The sequence below is a fragment of the Pelophylax lessonae genome (genome assembly GCF_965119305.1).
Source record: "Pelophylax lessonae genome assembly, chromosome: 4".
NCBI classification, from domain to species: Eukaryota; Metazoa; Chordata; class Amphibia; order Anura; family Ranidae; genus Pelophylax; species Pelophylax lessonae.
Genome location: NC_138771.1, coordinates 271,312,951 through 271,328,199, shown reverse-complemented (window position 1 = coordinate 271,328,199; position 15,249 = coordinate 271,312,951). Strand labels below are relative to the sequence as shown.

At 40.6% G+C, this 15,249-nt stretch overlaps 1 protein-coding gene across 1 annotated transcript in view; it reads left to right on the top strand.

Annotated features, from left to right (window-relative positions):
- The window catches only part of LLPH (LLP homolog, long-term synaptic facilitation factor), a 29,708-nt gene extending 15,980 nt beyond the window's left edge, over positions 1-13,728 (top strand). Inside the window, exon 3 of the mRNA XM_082252684.1 lies at positions 13,451-13,728. Within this exon, the coding sequence (XP_082108810.1) occupies positions 13,451-13,620 (170 nt within the window). The 3' untranslated portion in view covers positions 13,621-13,728. The remainder of the gene's footprint in view (positions 1-13,450) is intronic.
- Positions 13,729-15,249: the final 1,521 nt, after the last annotated feature.

Sequence of the window (15,249 nt, the reverse complement as noted above, 5' to 3'; positions counted from 1 at the left end):
AAATTTGGAAACCACTGTTCCAAAGGAAAGCAAAAAAAAAAAAAAAAAAAAAGATAAATCATGATCCTAGTGACTCCAGTGGGGGGATGCCTTCCTGATCTTCCAGGAGGCAATCCGAACTTCCCTAGATCAACTACCCTTGACGTTATTACCTCTTACCTCTTGTAACACCTGCCCCACCCCATTAGATTGTAAGCTCTTCTGAGCAGGGCCCTCTTAATCCTCTTGTATTTTATTGTATTGTATATGTACTGTCTCCCTCTAATATTGTAAAGTGCTGCGTATATTGCTGGCGCTATAGAAATCCTTAATAATAATAATAAAAATATTACCTCTAAAAATTAGTATCTGGGTATATGTTGTGCACATAGAAATGCATCCAGCTCTTTTTTTAAAAAAAAACCATCCACTAAGCTAACAAGAACCAGTTCTTGAGGGAGTATATTCTATTGCTCTTACTGTGAAGAAGCTTTTCCGTATGTGAAGGTTAAAGCGGAAGTCCAGCCTAATACCTTTAAATTCTCCCCTGCAATCATTAATGTGAGCAGAGTTCCGCCTTATGTGTCCAAATGAAAAAAATCCCAGTTTTTCTACCTGAATTCTATAGTTTTCAGTGCGGTCACATGACTTCAGAGCAGCAAGTGGGTGTGGTTACCGAAAACCAGACACATCACTTCCAGGGAGGGGCACTGTTCTTGTGTAGCCAGTGGGCTGATCATAGGTTCCCGCCCAGTGTTCTCTCATCAGTAAGGATGCATTGTACATCCTAATTCATGTGAAAATGAAGAAATAATTCATACAGGACACAGTGGGGTGATCACATATATACAGTATAGCTGTGCTGGTCTTTGGATGAAGGCTACCATTGAAAAAGGGAGCTGGACACTGGGAGGGGGAACTGTCAGTGTATCTGTAAGTACTCTGGGGTCTCAGCTCACAGTCTACAATGATCATAGTACCAGCAACCACACTAAGTCTACGTTTTCACTAGTGCGAGTAATCGCATCCGTTCCCATCTATTGGCGCTTTTCCACTGCATGGAACCGTACCGGTTCGGCACGCTTTTGTGCTTTTCCACTGCTGGTACCGCATGGTATAGGGTCGGAACGGTACGGTACGGTATAGGTTTGCTTTTCCACTGCATGGAACCGAACGGTACGGCCCTGAAAAACAGTACCTACTCGATTGTGGTTCCAAGAGGTACCATACCCGGTACCATATCCCACAATCCTTTGCATGCAGTCACTACTAGCCACTGATTGGTCAGAGAATCCCACCCACCCTGTTGTTATCCCACCCACTTAACTTTAGTACTACTTTAGTGGAAAAGCAAACCTATACCGTACCGTACCGAACCATTCCAACACTATACCATGCGGTACCAGCAGTGGAAAAGCAAACCGGGCCAAGCAGGGCCGAGTAGAGCCGAGCCGGTACTTGCAGTGGAAAAGTGCCATATGCGACTTTGAAAAGGTACCTGCACTATTTTGATGCGACTTTGATTAAGAGTGTAAAGTTGGATCAAAGTTGCATCAAAGTCATACTCTAAATCGCAATAATGTAAATGTAGACTAAACCTCTGTTTCCACTAGTGTGACTTGTCATGCGACTTTGAACATAAACGATATGGCACTGCGTTACTTTAACTGACAATTGCACGGTCGTGCGATGTTTTACCCAAAAAATTTTATGTCCTTTTTTTCCCACAAATAGAGCTTTCTTTTGGTGGTATTTTTTGTGCTATAAACCAAAAAAGAGTGACCATTCTGAAAAAAAAACTGCTTTTTGCTTCTGCTATAAAACATACCCAATAAAAAAATGAAATCAAATTTTTTCATCAATTTAGGCCAATTTGTATTCTGCTACGTATTTTTGGTAAAAAAATCCCAATAAGTGTAAATTAATTGGTTTGCGCAAAATTTATCGCGTCTACAAACTAGGGGATAGATTTGTCATTTTTTTATTTTTTTTACTAGTAGTAACGGCTGCGATCAGTCATTTTTAGCAGGACTGTGACATTGCAGTGGACAGATCGGACACTTAACTGACACTTTTGGGGGGACCAGTGACATTACTACAGTAATTAGTGCTAAAAAAAATGCACTTACTGTACTAATGACACTGTCAAGGAAGGAATTAACACCAGGGGCAATCAAAGGGTTAAATGTGTGCCTAGGGAGTGCTTTCTAACTGTATGGGGGTTGTTGTAAATAATCCACAGACACGACGTGGTTCCTCAATCCGTCCTTTAATTCACCTCCACACAAACTAAACAGGAAAAGGAAATTCTACCAAACTAGACAGGAAGGGGAAATACATCATAGAATAGGAGGGAATACTGAAAAAGATGCAGTAACCGAAATGACCACAAGATGGCAGTATATTAAACAACTATATCTCTTGTACATGAAGTTAACAATCTCACTCTCTTCTTAAGATAAAAGAATGGGTGAGTTTGACATAAAACATTGTCACCCAAAAACGATTTTCAGAACACAGTAGCATTCAAGTAAGTGTGTGTATTTAAACAAACAAAAAAATACCAAGATATATGCTCAATGGACCAGATTTTACAGTTTCCATACACCCTCATACAGCGCTTTAAGAAGCATAAGAGAGGAAGCACCTTTTTTCGTCAAACAGTCAGCAAGTTGTGACTTGGCTGTTGACCAACGCACTTCTTTGATTTTGTTAGCATGTATGAGCTCTTTGACACCGCTTATTTCTAATCGAAGTCTCTTCTCTGTGACCTGTTTTGTTGACTTAAGAGCGTCAAACAGGGAATGGTTATCAGTAACACAGATAAGAGGAAGAGCATTAAGATCAGCTTTACCAGTAGTGAGTTCAGAGTAGAGCATAGCCAAGAACATAGCATTGTCAATACCATCAGACATGGCAAGGGTTTCTCCTGCCAGTGTGCTTCTTACCACACGTCTAATTTTTTTAGATTGCCAAAACAGTGGAGAGAACTTTCCTGATTTTTCCATGAGGGCAATTAGAGCCCCACCCTGTGTACCTCCATCTGGAAGATTGCCCAGTGAAGCATCACTGAATACTACCAAACTCAAATCCTCACTGTTACCCAAGTATTGAAACTTAAGTGTTACCTTCTCTGACTTAATTTTACGGATCACTTTGTTCACTTCATGTATGGACTGAACAGTAGCATTCTTAATGTTGGATGCTAGGCTACATGTGTCAAACATAACATCTGGTCTTGTTTGTTTAGCAACCCACAGAACCTGTCCTATTTTGGATCTGAGTTGTTCTCTTTCTTTCTCATTCAGTGGGGCCTCTCTCTGTACAGCACGTGTTGCCTGCAAATGAATTGGTTGTAGGTTTTCAATATAACTGTGCTGATGCACCTGCACTACACCACCCACAGTAGCAATGTTCATCCCCACATATGAAAAACTCTCACACTCTTCACGACCCACGTGAAATGCAGATTTAAGCACAGGGATGACATTGGTTACAAAATGCTCTGAACCTGCCCAAAAAAAATCATCCACATGGCATGCCAGTACTCCTGTTACCTCAGACTGCTCATTCTGCCAATAAAACACTGCAGGATCAACCCGTGACATTTTACCCCCACTGTTCAGCATGAGTTCTTTGACCTTGTTGTACCAGTAGAGGGAAGCATCTGCAAGTCCATACACACATTTCTTTAGTTTCCACAACACATTGTCCACCCTCGCTTCTGGTGGGGGACGAATGTAAATGTCTCTTGAGAGCTCCATTCCCTGCAAAAAAGCAGACTTAATATCCATAGAGTTCACTTGCCATTTGTTTTGACAAATAACAGCTAACAGCAGCCTGAGTGATTCTGATGCACATGTGGGAGAATCTTTCTGTAGTTCATGCATATTGACTTCTTCAAAACCTCTCGCTACAAGGCGGGCTTTGGGAACAACACCACTAGAAGTTTCCTTTAACGTACAGACCCATCTAGTAGAGATACATTTTTGACCTTTGTCTGTGACTACTTCGTAAACATTATTAATTTGCCAGTTTTCAATCTCTTGTTGTTTAGCAGCATCAAAAGAAATGTCTTTGGTGATAAGTACATCGCCATCAGTGTTTTCACACCCAGTGAGAAGATCGTCAACTTGTGACATGTCTAAAGCTTCCTTTTGACCCTCGCTGCCATTTGGTTCAAGATACTGCACATTGTACCAGTTTCTATATTGCCCTCTTGCTTTCCCTGCTCTGCCTAAGACTCTGGCAGTGTGTTTAGCACCATCATCTCTGTTTGTAAATGTCACTGTCTGACCTTTTCTCAGTTGGACACCCGTGGAACCCCCTGTATTAGTAGTATTAGTTTGTCTCCCATCTTCTCTACCATCAGTGTCTGTGTTTTCAGGGATTTGCACTTCGCTATTGACACTCATTTCATCATCTGAATTCTCTGACCCATCAGTGTGGATTACATTTTCTTTTTCTTTACTACTTTCAGTGATATCAGGTAGTACAGGTGTATCCTCATCCTGTGCATTAACTTTATTCAGTCTGGACTGGTGTGCTCTAACAAGGATACCACCATGTCTGACAAACACTACAGAGCCATCTTGACCGATAACTACAGCTGGACCTTTCCACTCTGTACTGTCTGCTCGTTTGTAGTACACTCGGTCTCCTGTCTCATACTTTTCATCTGTAGGCCTGAGCTGCTTTCGTAAAGCTCTTTTTATTCTTTCTGAGCATTCCACCTCTGTGAATGCTCTTCTGGAAGCATGCAATGCTGTTAGGTGCTGTCCTACTCTAGTACTCATAGAAGTACCTTCTAGAGCAGGCAGTTCATTAACCAAAACGGAGGGAAGATTAGGACTGTGACCAAACACCAGCTGGTGTGAACCATAACCATGCACATTAATCATACTGTTTTTGGCCATTAGAGCCCAGTCTAGAGCAATCTGCCAGCCACACCCATTTTCCCTTTTCACCTTCAGGAGGATCTCAGTCAGAGTCATGTTGTGTCTCTCCAGCAGCCCGTTGCTCCAAGGACTGTATGCCACTGTAGTCTTCATCTCGATGTTGAATTTTTCTGCCATCTCTCTTATCTCCTCATTATTGAACTCACCACCGTTGTCAGTGTATATCCGTTTTGGGGCACCATGAACACTTATCCACGAGTGAATGAAAGAGTTGACGATCTCAGATGCTTTCTTTGTTCTCACAATGTTTCCAGCGCTGAAGCGTGTGAAATGGTCGATTGATGTGGAGGTACCATATGCCAGGTTCCAGCTCATGTAAGTCCATTGCCACCGTCTCCTTATACTCTGAGGCTAAAGGCAAACCGACAGCAGGCCTGGGCTTGGTCCTGCTGTATCTTTGACATACCTCACAGTCACGGATGATCTCTTGCAGAATAACTGGACAGTCTTTGTCAGTATTTCCAGAGCTGAGGATAAGCCTTTGCAGCTGGTCTGCAGAGGCATGGCCAAACTGTTTGTGAAGCTTCAAAAAGACTTTACGCTTCTCCTTTGTAGACATCGCTGCTGTGATGACAAGGACTTCACTTACATTGGTGTCCACTTCAGTATTACCATCTCTAATGTCAACACAGTAGTGTCCCGAACTAGTGAGCTCAAGAGGCACTGGTTGCTTGAACATGACAACTTTGTCATTCTCCATGTCTAAGACAGTTCCCGCTCTCTTTAGAGCCATTTTGCTCAGCAATAAAGGAATATCAACAGGAACAACTTCCGTTTCAATGTGACATTTTGTTGGTCCGATCTTAGCGGGAAGCTTTACCTTTCTGTTGGAGTGTAACCATCTGACCATCACCAAATCTGAAAGGTCTGCAGCTTGAAGATTCTGTTTGCATCAGTTTGTTTATTTGGCTTTGGCTCAGGTCTTTCATGTAACTATCCAGCCACTTTTCACCACAGACAGTACGTGTGCATGCTGTGTCAATGATAGCTGATCCCAGTGATTCAGTTAGGAAAATCTCAGAGTCCGTCATAACTTTTGTAAACAGTGTAATGTTACATTCCTCAACATTTTCATCTTCTGCTAGCTTTACTTCATTTCTCCGATGAGGACAGTCTTTGGCCCAATGGTATGTGCTCTGACAAATTGCGCATTTTGATCGCTTACCATATTTGTCGAGTGGGTTAGTACCTTGCTGTGGTTGCCACTGTCTGCTCTGTGACTGGCTGTTCCGTTTGAATTTACCCGGTGGCCTCTGCTCCGTGAAAAACGCTGCATCTTGAGTCTCACTGCCTCCGCTCACTCCACTGGTTTTTCCTCCGAAAATGCGTTTTAACGCTGACTTCATGGATGCAAATGTTAAGTCCGTGCACGCTGTAAGTGCTAGCTGCCTACTCTTCTCTTCAAGACAAGCCGTGTCCAGTAGTTTAAACGCTAACACAGCATCAGGCAAGGTCATGGTGTACCTCTTCATGCGGTTGTATCTCTGCTCAAAGTCTATGATGTAGTCTGTCATGGACACCTCGCTGTCTTTAGAAATCGAGTCGAAATGAGAGTACGCTTCATAAGCGCGGTCTTTTTCTTCTCTCAAAAATACAGAGTCCAGCTTAGCTATCAAAGTTTCCATCCCATTGTCCTCGTTTAGATCGCTCGCAGGTATCTCCAAAGCGGTCTCTCTGGCTCGCCCCTCAAGCCCCAACACAACCGCGAGTGCCTGCTTCTTCTTGTCCAGATCCGTAACAAGTTTCCAAATACTAATTTCATTCTTCCAGCACTCGTATGGTCTGGCTTCGTCAAACTTAGGCGGTACTCTATAGTTGGAAACCATCCTCTGCTACCATGTAAATAATCCACAGACACAACGTGGTTCCTCAATCCGTCCTTTAATTCACCTCCACACAAACTAAACAGGAAAAGGAAATTCTACCAAACTAGACAGGAAGGGGAAATACATCATAGAATAGGAGGGAATACTGAAAAAGATGCAGTAACCGAAATGACCACAAGATGGCAGTATATTAAACAACTATATCTCTTGTACATGAAGTTAACAGTTGTAATCACTGGATGAACACAGAGACCTGTGTTCCTGATTAGGAGGAACACAGGATCCCTGTGTTCATCACTGACAGAAGTCTGCCGTGTTTACATAGGCAGACCTCTGTTCTGTCTCCATGGGGAGCGATCGCAGATGTCCGCCGGACCTGCTGACTGGCTCCTCCCTAGCCATTCGGCACATTTGCACGCTTGCCCCCCCCCCCCCCCCCCCCACACACACACTATCTGCTACACAAAGCGAAGTACAGGTATGTTGTCTCGTATAACAGAGCCGTCCTGCCGCAGTAGAACTATGGCAGCTGGTCGGCAAGTGGTTAAGCTTCTGATCTACCAGATCCTTCTGCGCCATTGATCCCCCCCCCCCCCCCAGTATGTACAATGCATGTCTTAAGCCCCTAAGTGCATAACTTTACATTTAATAACATTAAACCTAATTTTCCACATAGTTGCCCAATTTAGATGCATTAAAGTCGGTTTGTAAGTTGGAGACTGTAAGGACATAATTCCACTGCATAGTTTGGTGTCATCTGAAAACTCTCACATGGTACTTTTAATCCCAGACCCTATATTATTTATAAATGTTAAAATGTAAGAGTCCCAAAACTGAACCTGTACACTAAAAACAACCCTTTCCGAGTATTGAATTAATAATCACTATTCTCAGAGTACGGTCTTTTAGCCAGTTTTTTACAAACTGAATTTTCTAAGCCTGTAGACTTTAATTTACACATTAGCCGTGTGTGGGGAACTGTGTCAAATGCTTTGGGAAAATCCAAGTACACTACGTCCATAGCCTCTCCTTTGCCTAAGTTTTTGTTTACCACCTCGTAAAAGGAATTCAGATTTGTTTGACAATGTCAGTCTTTCATTATTAAATGCTGACTATTGTATGAAATAAACATTTCTATGTGGTCTTTTATTAAACTCCCAAGTATCTTCCTGGCTATAGAAGTTAAACAAACTGGTCGGTAGTTACTAGGTAAATACTTTAATCCCTTTTTAACCACTTTAATACCATGCTATAGCCAAAAGATGGCTACAGTGCAGTCCTTTTAGCTCTAGGAGGATGTGCATAGATGGCCTCCCTGAACTCCGCCCCTTTACCATGTGATTAGCTGTGTCCCTTTACCATATGGTCAGCTGTGTCCAATCACATGTAAACAAACTTGCCAGTTATCGGCAGTCCTTTCCTCACGTGCTGTCTGAGAAAAGGAGAACCAATAACTGGCATGGCTGTGTCAGCACATTGTTTACACTGCTAATTAGGGAAATGATCATCAGTGCAGCCCCATGAGTGTCACCTCATCAGTGCCTATCTGTGCAGCCTCATCAGTACACATCAGGGAAGAAGGAAAATTACTTATTGCAACATTTTTATTACAGAAACTAAGAAAAACTTTTTTTTTTTTTTTAAACCTCTTAACCACTTGCCGACTGCTCACATTGAGCGTACTGCGGAAAAGTGGTTTGTTATCGTCCAGCGGCGTAGTACTACGTCGCTGGACTCCTCCCCTGTAGGCGGCGCTCGCGCTGTTTTCAGTCACAGCTGCAGGTCTCTGTGATCATTTCACAATCCCCGCCCCCATACAGTTATAAACGCGCCCCTAGGCTCACATTTAACCCCTTGATCCCCCCACAGTATTAACTCCTCCCCTGCCAGTGTCATTATTACAGTAACAGTGCATTTTTTTTTTTAGCACTGATTACTGTAGTATGTCACTGTTCACCCCAACAGTGTCAAATGTCAGCTAGGGGTCTGATCTGTCCGCCGCAATGTCGCAGTCCTGCTAAAAATCGCAGATCGCCACCATTACTAGTAAAAAATAAAAATGACCTAAATCTTTCCCATAGTTAGTAGACACGATAACTTTTGCGCAAACAAATCAAAATACGCCTATTGCGGTTTATTTTTTTTTTTTTTTTCAAAAATATGTAGCAGAAAACAAATTGGCCTAAAATTAAAAAAAATTTGATTTTTAAGTATTTTTTTTTTTGGGAATGTTATATAGCAGAAAGTAAAATATATATATATATATATATATATATATATATATATATATATATATATATATATATATATATATATATTTGTTTTTTTTTTCAGAATTGTCACTCTTTTTATTTATAGCACAAAAAATAAAAATCGCACAGGTGATCAAATACCACCAAAAGAAAGCTCTATTTGTGGGAAAAAAAGGACATCAATTTTATCTGGGTACAGGGCCGCACGGCCACGCAATTGTCCATTAAATTGACGCAGTGCCGAATCTCAAAAAATGGCCTGGTCATTAAGGGGGGCAAATCCTTCCGGTCCATAAGTGGTTAATAATACCATCAAAAGAAAGCTCTATCTGCCTCAAAAAAATGATTTAAATTTCATATGGGTACAGTGCAGTGTTAATTTTGGCAGCAAATTTCAATTTAGTTTTAGTTTTAGTCTTAGGACTAAAATGGCATTTTAGTTTTAGTCCCATTTTAGTCTTCTGCAAGTGTTTTAGTTTTAGTCGTATTTAGTCGACTAAAACTCCAGTATATTTTAGTCGACTAAAACGCCCTACATTTTAGTCGACTAAAACTCATTTTAGTCATCTATAATCAAATGGGTGTAGTTCAATTGTAATTTGTAATGCATTATTTAAGCATTTCTCTACAATTTCCAAACTCATTATATACTACTGCTGGTCCTGGAGTGAAAAATCTAATATGTTATTATTTATGCTTTGAGCATGCACCAGTGTTAATTTTTGGCAGCAAATTTCGATTTAGTTTTAGTTATAGTCTTTTGACTAAAATGCCATTTTAGTTTTAGTCGTATTTTAGTCTTAAGACTAAAATGCCATTTTAGTTTTAGTCGTATTTTAGTCACCTGAATTGTGTTAGTCGACGAAAACGTTTTAGTCAATGAAATTAACACTGGTACAGTGTTGCCTGACAGTGCAATTGTCATTTAAAGTGTGACAGCACTGAAAGCTGAACATTGGCCTAGGAAGGAAGTGGGTGAATTGATCATTTGTGATCAATGATTTGAAGCATTCCCATTTCTATTCTGTGATCTTTCATGACAACATTAGTGGGCTGGTGTAATGTGCTATTTTTGCAGTGGTGGAGACAAAGGGCCCATGAATAAGGATTAGGGTGACCACATTTCCTAACTGCCATTCAGGGACACTTACTTTCCCAAGTGCATTTTGTCAAACTTATACGTGAGACTGGCAAAAACATACTACACGTTTTACAAGTCCAACTTTCTAAGTTTCTAAGCAATAAATATTTGCTGCCCTGAACACAAAGGAAAGAATAGGCAGACATGCATTAAAAAGTTAAACTTACATTTTGTCCTCTTAAATGCTGATAATAACGGCCGTTGGATTACAGACAGTCAGTTACAGCAGGCTGAGGCGCCGCACAGTAGAGATCCCGGCTCCGGCCGACGTCACCGTCGTCACGTGACTCGGCCGCGCACTGCGTGCAGCAAGGCAGGGGAGGAGCCACACACACTGGACAGTACTATGCGATGCCGATCTGATTCGGCGATCGCATAGTATAAGGAAGTGACTATCTGTCACAGCACAGCAGCGGTCGGCGGCTCACGGGCTCAGATCATTCCGGGACACTGCATTGTCCCGGAATGAGGGTGAACGGGACCCGGGACAGACTCTCCAAATGCGGGACTGTCCCGGGCGATCCGGGACACGTGGTCACCCTAATAAGGATGCTCTGCAAAAATAAGTACTACGTGGACCTCAAATACTACGTAGTAATTCCTGCCAGGAAAACATTCTTTGAACCAAGAACAACAGCCCCATTATTTCATACATTTTTATTTTTCTTTTGCTAGTTTTCATCTGCCAGCAACATGAATATAGACTTATCTATTTCAATCATTTGTTATACTTTTTTTCATTACAAAGGGGAAAACATGACATTCTTTTATTTCTGCCCACCAAGGTTGTAATGTGCTGTAATTTGACTATTTGTGGGCTGCTTGTTCTGTTGCCCAAATCTTGTCATGCTCCTTCAGTCTTTTGGCATCTTCAAGATGTTTTTGAACCACAAGAATTGTAACAGAGGGATGTTTTTAATAAATCATTTTATTCATTTTGTATGAAAAGCACAAGAGAGTATCAGTTTTGGAGAATGAGCTATGGGCCAGGCAGCAATTGTCATAGTTAAACACTCCCTGTTTTTGATGGCTGATATGGGGGTCCGTTCTGGACAGGAGCACTAATTGTAAATTGTATCACGTATCGCACAATTCCCTGCCCAGTGGAGCCCAAAGCTGCATTGTGAACCTAGCCAGATATTTTATTCATTTCAATTTTATGTGCAGACTCTTAGATCCATAATGTCACCTCTGCATTCTGTTCTAGCCAGAAAAGCACAGACTGTGCTCAGTGAGCTTCTTCCCTGGGCACAGCAGATGGGAATTGACAGCGCTGAACCTGGAAGTACTCAGAGCTGAGCACTTCAAGGTTCATTCATCAGGAGAGATCAGCAAATGTTCACTGATCGTCCATCTGTTTGTTTTGACACCCAGTTGAGATCTCGGTCACTCAGGATGGACAGGAAAGCCCAGGATAAATATTGTCAGCAAGTTTGTTTACATGCACTGCTGCTGACATACAACTTGCTATGGCAGAAGCAAAAGTGTCCTCTGTTATTTACTTTGATCTGTTACAGGCATAGTGTATATGTTGTATATTTTTACACATGAAGTCCCGAGGATTTGCTGTCAGTTTTACCTCCAAGGTCTTGATCGTATAGTAAAGCTGCTGTCATCGTCTCTTGCAGCACTGATTGGCAGAAATTGATTTTAGCATCAGTGTTTGTTGACCTTTAACCACTTCACTACCGGGCACTTTCAACCCCTTTCTGCCCAGGCTAATTTTCAGCTTTCAGCGCTGTGACACTTTGACAATTGCGTGGTCATGCAACACAGTGTGTTAATCACAAGGCATTGTTTACAACAAATGTATTTTTTACAGGAATGGTCAAAGTAAAAAAGTAGGAAGGAATATGTTTTTTCCTATTTAGGGCTGGTTTACGCAAGATGCAGTCCAGTGCATTTTATTTATACTGCATTGAAAACCCACGAACAGTGTTTAATATGGTTTCCAATAGACCTTGTTCACACTAGTGCAGTGCGTTCCAGTGCAGTCAACAAAAGTAGAACCTGTTGCATTTTTTTCTGTGTGGAACGCATCTGGAATGTGGCGGAATGCATCAAAAACTCACTGGAACACACATGTCCTCAATTGAGATGAAGATAAAAAGGGGAAGAACACACTGGAACACATCAAAAACTTGCATGCAGAAACGCATCTGGAGCACAGAAATTGGGGTGTGAACTGGCCCTTAAAACAGAACAAAACTGTACACGAGCACCACAAACTGAAAATGCAATAGTCACAGAAAAATTCCTCTTCTATGTTGCCATTTTTTTTTTTTTGAAAAACCCCTCTGGCATTTCCAGCTTTGGCCATCTTGAGTTATTGATGATTCATGTAGCATTTACATCCAGGAATCCATCAGTCCTTGGCTCAAACATTCAGGAAAGTGAATGTTGATGGTGCTCTGAATGTTAAAGTAGACCAGGAAACAACTGAAGAGATGTAAAACAAAAGTAGTTTAAAATAAGTAATATAATTTACCTTACTATCTATCTACTATTTAGTTAATGTTGATTGACAGTTTAGTTCCATTTTAACATAGAACTAAAAAACAAACTTTCTCTCCACTGCCTATATCCAAACCACGATTGAGAGGAGATTCCTCCAAAGCCAAATTTCCCCTATTCCTACTTTTTATTTTTTTAGTTAAAGCCCAAATTTAGGATTTTATTTTACTTTTACTCTCTGTGATAATGGTAAACAGGACAAATAGAGAAGGTGAATCTCCGTAATGGAGCACAGACATCACTAAAAACCTTACAGCTGTTCTAATCCTCTGTTCTTCTCTACAAAAGGTTTGGCTTTAGTTATATTTTAACCCCTAATTGGTGCCTTGTTATGTCTAAATAGACCTAATTAACACTTCCCTCTCACTGTTTTTCATGGCTAGTTTTTCTTACCTTTTTTTTTTTTTTTATTGTCCATACAAAACTGTTTTGTGTGTTTTTACATTCAGTTTGGTCTTTTTTTTTTTTTTTAGCTTAACATGTCTAATTTTAAAATTATTAAAATTTTGTAAAAGTAAATCAGCCATGCTTTGTACCAGAAACATAATTTTGGACAAATAGTGAATAAAGTATTATTTTTTTATCCATGGTAGCACTGTTTTAGTCATCACTGGTCAGACTGGAAGGAAGTATATTTTTTTATATGTGTGCAAAGTGTGTTTTTATGTCCCAATAACTAATGACGTTATTCCCAAATTAATTAAGTCTGTAGCTGAAGTGCGAAAATGCCTCTGGTTAACAGCTCTGGTTCTAGTTCTGATGTTTTTATTTCTCCAATAGGTGCCTCCACCATGAAAATGGACACCGATTTAAAACGTAACAAGAAGAGCCTACTAGACCAGCACGGCCAATACCCTGTATGGATGAATCAGAGACAAAGAAAGAAACTTAAGACAGAGCGTAGTAAAAAGAAAGGAAAGTCAAAACGCCCAAAAGGACTGGCGTGGTAGAAACCTAGTGTGCTTTCTCCCTGTATTTTCTTGCTATACATCCTTTTTTTTTTTTTTTTAAAGGTAACTTTATTGTCTCGCTATACATCTGCTTCAAAACCCAATCACCACTTTCTTTGGCTGAGTAGCAAAGTAGAACCTCCATCATGTGGATAGGAAACCTATTTTAACCACTTAAGCCTCTGAAGATTTTACCCCCTTCCTGACCAGGCCCTATTTTGCAATTCAGCACTGCATGATTTTAATGGATAATTGCGCGATTGTGCGACGCTGTACCCAAATTAAATTGACGTCCTTTTTTTTTCCCCACAAACAGAGCTTTCTTTTGGTGGTATTTGATCACCTGTGCAATTTTTACTTGTTGCGCTATAAACCAAAAAAGCGACAATTTTGAAAAAAATAACAATATTTTTCACATTTTTTTTATATGAAATTCCCCCAAAAAAATGTAAAAATCTAATTTTTTTAACATTTTAGGCCAATTTGTTTTCTGCTACATATGTTTGGTAAAAAAAAATCGCAATAGTATTGCGTTTACTAAGTTACTGTAAAAATGACACTGGCAGGGAAGGGGTTAACTTTATTGGTGATGCAGGGGTTAAGTGTGTCCTTAGGGGCGTGCTTCTAACTGTAAAAGGGTGTGGCTAGTGATGTAACCACAGAGACATGCGATCCTTTATAGCATGTTCGTATGATCTCTGCAGTTAGATCAGGGAGAATGACAGGCGGCTTTGTTTACATCAGCCGCCTGCCTTTCTCCCTCTCCACCGGGAGATCGCGAGTGACCGGCGGACATGGGGTCTGCCGGTCACACGCGCGGACATGTTAGGGAACGAGCGGGGGCGGGAGTGCGCCTCTGGTGGCGCGCACTCACCCCCTAGAGGCTCACAGGCTAGCGACGCAGTACTACTTCACTTTGCCTGTACGGGGCTGACCGCTGCAGTAAATGTACTTGCGGCGGTCGGCAAGTGGTTAAATTTTTTTTTTTCTTTTTTCATCTTTGTGAACATTATTTGCTTGCAGAAGCTTCTTTCCTTCTAGTCCTACCACAGATTATTTGAGAATTTATATAAAATAATTATGACAGTTGCCCAACACACTTCATATCGTCGCAATCAGGAGACTTGATTCTCAAGCTTGTAGGAAAAATGCTCTAAAATGTATTTTTGTATAGAATTATTTTAGGCCCTTATGTGCTAAGGTTGTAAGGAAGATTTAAAAAAAAAAAATGTATGTGTTGGTTCAGATACCAAAACTATGTTTAACACATTGTATATCAATGATCAAATATGTATTGAATTGAAAAGTTATACTATATAAAGTATATGAAACCATTTGTTTTTTGTTTTTATTTTTTTAGATTCAGCTTTATTTCTATTTGTTCTAAGGCTGGCCATACATTATACAATTTTCTGTACAATTTTCATTAGATTTACCTTCAACTATGTAGTACAAAGGCCTTCCTTATAGGCTACAATTGAAAGTATTGTTTAGTTTTGACCTCATATTATATGGATTTTGGTAAATCTAACAGACTGCTAGAAATTCTTGTACAGAAATTGTACAAGAAAATTGAACATGTGTGGCCAGCCTTAGGCTTCATTCGTGCTTATCTGTTTTTCATGTGTT